This window comes from Gadus chalcogrammus, chromosome 20, assembly GCF_026213295.1.
Source record: "Gadus chalcogrammus isolate NIFS_2021 chromosome 20, NIFS_Gcha_1.0, whole genome shotgun sequence".
NCBI classification, from domain to species: domain Eukaryota; kingdom Metazoa; phylum Chordata; class Actinopteri; order Gadiformes; family Gadidae; genus Gadus; species Gadus chalcogrammus.
The window spans coordinates 2,876,704-2,885,714 of record NC_079431.1 but is presented as its reverse complement, the minus strand read 5'-3'; the positions used below and the strand labels follow the sequence as shown (position 1 = coordinate 2,885,714).

Below are 9,011 nucleotides of genomic sequence, written 5' to 3'. Positions count from 1 at the left end.
ACTGGGCAATTACACCTATTTTTTAGGGAGATAAAAGTTCCAAAAGTCTTTCAACTTTTGCCGGAAAATAACGTTTTCTTTGGAATGAACACACTTAGTATGACGAATGTTTTATTTAATATAATTTTATTACAGGGGAAATATCTGTGTAGAAATGTAGGTCATGTAGGCTATTCATATTTAAGGGATATTCTGTTTATTGATGAAAATAATCAAATTCACGAGAACAATTGACAGTAGCTTTGGTATATATTTTCACATGGAGGACAATGTTTGATTGTAACATTTTAAAAAATAGCCTTTCAGTAAGCATATAAATAAAATGGTCTTAAAAAAAAAAATACAACATGTAAGGTATAAGTATACAGGCTCTTAAAATGATCCAGCTTAATGTGTTTTCTGGTATTTGCTCTGCATCCACACCCGATGCATAACTACTTTCTTCCCCCTGTTCACTTGAAGTCGTCTATCCTCCAAATTCTGACGCTCTTCCAAACCGGCATTGGTAAATAGACTACGAACTTCATCTGTGAAAACAAACTGCATTATTACTTTTGTACAATGAATAAATAATATATTTTGGTTAAACACAACTATTGCACATGTTTATGAAAAGAGTTTACAAACCTCTTGTAAAGAAGTAAACACAAGTGCCATCTCCACGGGTGTAGAAATGATCTGCCAAACATTGTCCTGAACATACAAGAACCAGCGTGTAGATTAACGATTATAGTCACAGGGAACTGAATGTGTTAAAATGGAGTATAGCGCACATATGATATCAAAGCAAGACTCAAAAGCATGATTATTGTTCTTTAAACACCAACCTTTTTTAAACCTGAGTTGAGAAAGATCATATCTGCCATAATCACGGAATAGAAATACACCTCCAGGTTTCAGGTAGGTGGTCAGTCGATTCACTACTGCCTGCAGTCTGTGCATGATAGAAATACACCTGTAAATAATCTATCGTCATATTGTACAAACACCAGTTTATCCATTATTGTATAATGACATTTATTATTTAAAAGTCCATCATCGTCAACTTCTGTCTATTGCACACAAAGCAAGTACAATCTTTAAATTAAAGTTTCTCAAAGCAGGTCATGATTACAAATATAATTTGAGTAATATGCATTGTGAACATGCATTCAGTCACTATTGTGTGTGTGTGTGTGTGTGTGTGTGTGTGTGTGTGTGTGTGTGTGTGTGTGTGTGTGTGTGTGTGTGTGTGTGTGTGTGTGTGTGTGTGTGTGTGTGTGTGTGTGTGTGTGTGTGTGTGTGTGTATAAATGCTCATGATAGTGATGATGGTTGAGAGATTTGAATACCAATGACTTCTTCCAGGTGTATTATTTGGACCTACCTGGCTGGATGGATGGAAGAGAGCACGAATACCGCCATGACTACATCCAGACTCTGCAGAGGAACTGGGAAGGACGCTCCCTCCTCACAGAGGTCATGGACGAAGGCATGACACACGGATTGATCATAGTCTGGATGCTCCTAACAGAGAAGGGAAATGGAGCTAAATGTGGTCGCCCTGGAGATCATTGATTTCGAACTCAAAAGCCCATTTGAGAGGCCACTTGACCATTATTAAACATGCTGTATGTATGATCATTGGAATTTTCCCATCAATTGATCTGGTGGGTTTACATTTTAGTTTATGTTCAAATATATATACTCTGTTAGCAATGAAATGCAGAATGGGTTAAAGACAATGTTTTATGGCAATGACAATTTATTTTGCGTGGATTTTGCAGGATTTGGGGATGCCTTGACAATGTCTTACCTTCACCAGCTGAATAGCATGAGGAGAAAAGTCACAACAGTATACGAACGCACCCGTTTCCCTGCAAATAGAAGCAGAAGCCAACCCTGATTCAACACCCACATAGAAAACAACATCATTTATTAGTATCAACAAATGTTGATGATAGTCCATCAAATCCTACGGCACCTTGCATCATAAGATAATCTGTGAATAAAAACATATGTATGTTATATACCAGCTAATTCAACAAACAGATGAATTAGCTGGTTGAAAACGTAACTCCTACGAAATATTTGTTCTACTTTCTATTAATTTGGTTTGGTTGCAGGCCAAACCTTGCATCTTACAAGCTATTGTAAGATTAATCTGTTAGGGCTGTCCAACTGACCAATGGAAAGAGTTTAGAGGCATTGGTCGTGAAACAAGCATTTGTAGCATATAATAAAACTACAGTGGGTTATGAAAAGGAGACCTCAAATATACTTACTTAATGGATTTTACAATGGGAAACACACTGTTACCGACTCCACATCCAACCTGTAAAGAGAGAACAGCACAGTTCATTGATCATATCGTCAATCAAGTGAACACGTTTGTTATAATTTTAAAAATACTATAATTATAGCAATAATCCGTTTAAACCTCCAATATCCTGAAATCTGCATGTTGTCCAGGAAAGGAAGTCACTAACGTCTCTTCACCGTGTGCAGCCTGAGCATCCACAGAGGTTGGGCACACAGGACTGTCTGCATCTCTGTGCAGTGGTGGGGGATCTGAGCTGTGATCCTGGCAGGTCTCAGAGGTTCTGCCAGAGCTCGAGTTCCCAGCTTGGCTCACGTCTGCCAAAAGGGCTTCTGAGCCTCAAAGGGAGCAGTTCTGGAAACTCTTGGAACAACCACCGGCGATCTTTGAAGAACTTGTTGCGGTGAGTCTCATAAAAGCGGTCCCAGTATCCAGAAGCTTCCGTGTCGAACTTACCTGCACGAGGGAGAGACAGAACAAACTTGTATTCCAACTTACCCACTTGTCACTGTGTAATCCGGTAACAATGCCAGGGGATGTTTTCCATTGTGCTGCTATCAGCGTTCTCTTGCAAAAGAGGTGCTTAACCCCATTGCCTAAATAAATAAAAAAAGGTATGATAAAAATAACATTGACATGCCTTGTTCTGCTAAGGGAATGTGTACGCTGGAGTTGTCCTCTGCTTTCTCCCGTGCCCTTTCCTTCTCCTCCTCCGTCCACTGGACGTGATCCCTGAAACACATGGGTTGCGGCGAGCAATGAACATTCTATTGCTATATATTTTAGGCTGTTGAAACATGGACATCAAATACATGATCAGTTATAAATGTACATTAAACACAATACATACATTTCTGACATGACAAATGTTTCTTCTTATTATTACATGGGACACCACAATTACTTATACGCATAATATTTCTGCAAGTATAATGGACTCCACTCCTTCCACTGACCACATGTTGTGTTGGAATATGTCCTCAGGGTTGGTCAGTAGTCTGCCTCCCAGTGGAGCCGAGGGTCCTCTTGCTGTGCTCTGCAAACGTATGCAGAACTTGCACACATATTTAGCCACAGAGCAAAGATATAAGCTCTTATATGTATGCATGTTTCCTGCCAAGCTTTGGAAAGGTAACACACACACACACACACACACACACACACACACACACACACACACACACACACACACACACACACACACACACACACACACACACACACACACAGTAAGTTAAAAAGCCAACAATATGCAATAGTGATGAAATGACAACACTTTAGAGAGCAAGTATGAATGGTTCAATCGGTCATCCTATGGACATCGTTGCCTCATTCACGTATTTTAACTTCAATTAAACAGGGAGATTGCTTACTTGGAAAACCGTCGTTTTTAAACCCTAGTTCCACATTTGCGTCAAGCTTCTTCGAGAAAAATGAAATAAGACCGGATGTTTACTGTGCGCCTTCAAAGTAAATTACTTCTCAGTTCAGAAGGAAACACTGCACCCATTAATTTACTAAAACTACAGAAAATGTAAGAAATTCACAAGGTATTTTTATGCTGTACAATTAAAGTCAATCACAATAAAACGAATATCCTCATAAACAAAATCGAACGTCCAACAGCTTTTATTTTGAAACTAAGAAGTAAGGATATCCTTTTGTTTTGATATGGATGTTTGGTGCCGTAAACTTCACACATGTTCCGAATCTTGTAGCTTAACATTAGCTCCAGAGGTTACCAATTGTGTGATCTTAGTTGCAATCAGTTGTTATTATTGAGCTACGATCCTCAAACAAAGGAGTACATTTATCATAGCAAACTTCAAATCTCAATCCGTCGAATAAAGGTTAACTAGGCATGCCTATTGTAACGATTATCGACTTTGTTCATCCCTTGAGTGTGTTGTGAGCTAGTTACACGCACAGCGCCACCTAGCGATGACCTGTCCACGTAGAAAGAGACAAACCAACACCACTTGCATGCTGGCAAGGAGGTCGAGAGGATTTCCCGATTATGGAAACATCCTGAGGGCAAATATGAGGATGTTAAGGGCCATCGTCCTGCAGGTGAATGCCAGTACATTGTCTTTCATGAACACGGGTTTTCATTATCTGATGATTTGAAGTTTATATGAAAACAAGAACCCTTACCGTTTTGGTTTGTATGAATAATAGGAAGACAGGAACTTCATTAAAGTCTGGAGCAAGACTTCAAAATCCACGATTGCCTGTGACGGTGGAAAAATCTATTTTGAAAACTACCAGAGTTGCTACAGTTGGTATGTTTTGTTTTTGCACCGTTGCTATTTTATATTTGAGATGATGATTGAAATAACACCATATCCCTACACCAAACCCAATAGTTTAAATGTATGTTTTCAGCATTGATACACATCCTCAGCTCTTGTACAAGTTGCCTCAACGGAGCAAATCTGAGAAAATAGAGGATGCCTTACAATGCTCAAGCCCACTTGTAAGTGAACCTCCAACACTTGTCTTTATTACAGCACCTATTCTGAAATGCTTTGCTGTTTGCACTATGACCTTTACCTTGCATGCCCTTCCCCAACAGGAGAAATCATTGTCCGCTCCTTCTGACCAGAAACCATGCCTACTGACCCTAACTGCCAATAACTGGCTCTACCGCTTATCAGCTGAAACTGGAGAGACACTCCAGGGAGTATACCTCTCTCCCAACCCCAAGTTCAAGTAAATTATTACATTTTCACGCCCCTTTTTCTTTTTTATCTATTACGATACAATATGTGTCAAACGTCATGTTTTTTTGTTTGTTTTCCAGGTACCTTCAGTGGGATGAATATCAAGACAGATTTTATGTCAAGTCTATCCAAAACAAATTGGCACCTTTTGCACGACAGGTACAAGGAAAATGAATAATCGTAACTGAATGAATACATAATATAGATGTGGAAACTATGTTGCATGCTCCAACATGGCCGCCATTGCATAAATTTTTTATTTAACATTGTCATTTTGAACATAAAATAAATGTAGTTGTTTCTCCCTCTGAATGTTACAGGCAGGCATAACTCAGAATACTGTGATGCACCTGGCAATCTTTAATGTGTTCCCCCTGGAAATTGTAGGAATGTTGGAGATCAATAAAACGGTATGCTAGCTTGTTTTACCCTTTCGGTCCTTGCCTCTTCTAGATCTGAGGGGTGTTGACCATTTTTATTAAATTGACTCACTTATGTATTTCTAACTCAAAATAACTTGTTTTTAATTTAGAATGTATCCTTCTCCTACAATGCACTTCTACCTCTAATAATGAGATGTAAAAAGAACCTAAAGATGAACATGCTACCAACCTTGTGTTCTGTATTAATAACCTAAAGATTAACTAGCTGCTAACCTTGTGTTCTGACTCCTAAACTAATAATAACCTAAAGATGAACTAGCTAATACCTTGTTTTCTTAATCCTAAAGCTACTCTGTAGGTTGGTCAGCTTTGTTACATTTGCGTCAATACTGATTACCTCACCTGTTTGTCACTGTGAATAAAAGCGTCAGCTAAGTCTCTAGGCAGAATGTCATTTGAATGCAGGCCTGTGAAACCCGGTGAGCTTATAATTACAATAATAAACAGTAAATGCCCTTGACTCAGTGACTTCATCTCTTTAGGTGTTTGGGGACACCGTTACTGATGTTGTGCTGACGCAAGGCACACTGGCTGTTTCTCACAGCACCAAAACAGTGAAGCTGTACAGCTTTGACCGGATCCTCAGTGAGGTATTCTTCATCTCGTTGATTTATTTCACGTCATTACAAAAACAAAGGCAGCTCCTCAGACATTCCTTGTGTAGCTCTTCTCAAAGCCCCCATATATGTACCCCCCCCCACCCCCACCACCTCACAGTTCATGACCAAGAGGCTGGCACTGGGCCAGCCCAGCCCGTTCCACGAGGGCAGAACTGTGGGAGACGCTCCCTACGGGATCCCAGTGAACATCGTCATCAAGGGTAGGACATCCCCTCTCCCTAACTGGAGAGAGGAACTACACACCTTGTGTTGTTCCGAGGAATAAATAAATATGTGAATGTATGTATGAATATTAATTGTATGTTGTGCGTCCTTGCACTTAATGTACGCACTTATTGTATGTCTTGTGTCCTTTTCTTAAAAATAGTGCTTAGCATTGTGTAGCGTCTTATCCTAGCTATCATTGTTGTGTACAGGGAAGGGGTTAACCTAGAGATTGTTAGTGCTTGGCACTTGTTTCTATGAACATCTTTACTGTACCGACAGCGATAAATAGTTAAACTTTATTCTGACAAATGCACTTATTGTAAGTCGCTTTGGTTGAAAGTGTCTGCTAAATGCCCTAAACGTAAATGTATGTTATCATAAATTCCTCGAAACAACACACCTTAACCTTGTGTTGTTTCGAGGAATAAATTAATATATGTACGTATATGTCATTATTATATGTCTCGTTAGATTGTCCACCAGTGCTGTTCGAAGTGTCGTGCTCTGACCATAACGTGCAGATTGGAGGCCATCCCTGGCACTACATATACACACCGCCCCACAAGAAGCACAGGGGAACCTATCACATCTGCTCCCTGGCAGAAGGCATTCTGGTACTAATAACCGATTGTGGGTCTTGTGCATATAATTGAGTATTTTCATAATGTATACTTATTTACTATGGGTACAGTCCCTGTAGTTGTTACTTTTATGCACTGCCAATGTCTGACTGAGAGCCACTGATGTTTTTGACAGCTATTGTTCTCAGCTGTTGCCATGAGTACGGCTGCTAAGCTTCTCTAGTCACTTGACATAAGCTTTACTTCATGTCCTCAGGAGAATATTGGGCCTTTTTGCAATGTGTTTGTTTTTGCCCTCATGGTTTTTCTTGACACATAACTGCTTATCTTTTTTGGGGGGGAATTTACTGTTTCATTATCACGCCACCCATCTGTCAAACCACATCAATGTTTATCCATCGTGCCATTTATAGTGCTTTAGTTTGTTCATGAATGTGTTTATTCTTGTAAAACGATAGGCAAAGAACGGTATTCAAGACATGGACTGCTGCTCTCTGGAGACTGATTTAATATATCTACACCCTGATGAGTCCGGGCGGATCATTCACGTTGGACCCAACACCGTAAAGTGAGCAGGCATGCGGGTCTTGGGAGGGCGATGCATCATTACGATACATGATTCAGTACTGCCCAAACACGTTGTTTAGAAGGCCTTTATTTAAGTTTGTGTTTAACATATTTTGGACCTTCCTCAAGAATGCTGAGGTGTGTGAGTGGCCTGAAGAGTGACTCACCGTCAGAGGTGGTGGAGGATTTCTCCATCACGACCTGTCGCAGCAATGTGAGTGTAACGCACGTTCACAGTCTCTTCCACGTGGAAGAGTGCACACCAACAGTACAATGTATTTTTTAACATCTTGATTGTTTCAAATGCATTCGATAGTTACACCAATGTGTACATTTTCTGACTTGGACTTTTTCACATCTATACGGGAAGTCCTTTGCATAAAGTTGTGTCCTATCTGTTTTTACAACGTGATAAACAGTTGCAACGCATCTCATGAGGTGCTGGACGAGAATGTCATGGCTCCGGTTCTGGGCTCCCACCCGGAACGTTCTGGGTTCGATCCCCAATGTCCGCAGACTAGCTGTCAGCGTCCCCCAGCCGGATGCAGAACACCTGTGCCTGAATTGGCTCTAGCTTTCTGCTGAATGACTGAATGAGGCGTCATGGACGTTCCTAAAGAGTACGCACTCAGACGTCCTCCCCCTCAAATGGTTAACAGCCTCTTCTTCTCCCTGGACCAGGTGGCTCCCCGGGTCACCGTCACCTCCTCAGGTCGAACGGTCAAGCGGATCAGTCAGCAGCTCGACGATGACCCAGATCAGGAGGTACCAAGAGAATCACTAGCGATATCCAGTCGCCTGTGCATGTTAGAAAAGGTCCCTTCACCAGACAAAGATACAATTACAATGTCCTGCATTGAGAGGGAAACGCGCTTACACATTTTTCTGTGGGCTGAAGTCTCTGGAACGGATGAGAAGTAAAAAACTGTTGGTTTGCGTAGACCTTCCGCACGGTGGAGTATGAAGACGAGGTGGATCTGCTGGCTCTGGTGGTCACCGACGGAGAAGAGGGCGAAGGAAGGGCATGCGTGAAGCTGCACGACAACAGCAGTGGAGCACTGCTGAAAACCATTCCCCTGGAACAGGCCTGGGATGTGGTGAGAGGCCAGATTTCCCTGTGGACAGCAGAGGATCTTGTGACTTGGGATTGTACTTGTTAAACCCTTCACCCTTTTTTCTTTTTCTTTTTATTATTACAGACATACCGGAATGAGATGTGTTTTGACAAGGAGACGATTGTCCATATTGAAGAAAGGAACAACGGCTTTCACTGCCATGTCTACAAACTCCAAACCGTAGCAAAATAATGCTGTTACCTTCAGAGAGTTTACCCATGCTGGAAATATTTTTGTACTGTATTTTTTTTATACCATTGAAGAATGAATAAAGAATGGTTTTCTTTATCCCCTCTCCCTTATTGTGGCTGGTGTCATTATTGTAACGGAACACCAATGGCTTCTTGGCATCCTCCCGTTGAGGAAATTCCTCCTTTAAAAAACGGCCAACTCTTTAAAGAAAAGCAAATAGAGGGAGTTTGGTTCTATTTTATTATAAAAAAAACAACGAACTTTA

General features: G+C 40.8%; 2 protein-coding genes across 2 annotated transcripts; one reads left to right on the top strand and one right to left on the bottom strand.

Moving 5' to 3' along the window:
- Positions 1 to 45: 45 nt before the first annotated feature.
- Positions 46 to 3,760, bottom strand: mettl8 (methyltransferase 8, methylcytidine). Its single transcript, XM_056579154.1, is given in 11 exon segments — positions 46 to 527; positions 628 to 693; positions 828 to 934; positions 1,366 to 1,505; positions 1,795 to 1,855; positions 2,264 to 2,313; positions 2,419 to 2,637; positions 2,639 to 2,754; positions 2,939 to 3,030; positions 3,255 to 3,419; positions 3,672 to 3,760. Coding segments are annotated over 10 exon segments (1,143 nt in total). The 5' UTR covers positions 3,407 to 3,419; positions 3,672 to 3,760; the 3' UTR covers positions 46 to 387.
- Positions 3,761 to 3,967: 207 nt separating this feature from the next.
- On the top strand, positions 3,968 to 9,006 carry dcaf17 (ddb1 and cul4 associated factor 17). Its single transcript, XM_056579153.1, has 14 exons — positions 3,968 to 4,368; positions 4,477 to 4,580; positions 4,684 to 4,774; positions 4,874 to 5,010; positions 5,102 to 5,180; positions 5,342 to 5,431; positions 5,947 to 6,054; positions 6,182 to 6,284; positions 6,763 to 6,905; positions 7,331 to 7,440; positions 7,569 to 7,653; positions 8,121 to 8,204; positions 8,381 to 8,536; positions 8,639 to 9,006. Exons 1-14 carry the CDS (start codon positions 4,240 to 4,242, stop codon positions 8,744 to 8,746), a joined length of 1,527 nt encoding a protein of 508 aa, XP_056435128.1. The 5' UTR covers positions 3,968 to 4,239; the 3' UTR covers positions 8,747 to 9,006.
- Positions 9,007 to 9,011: the final 5 nt, after the last annotated feature.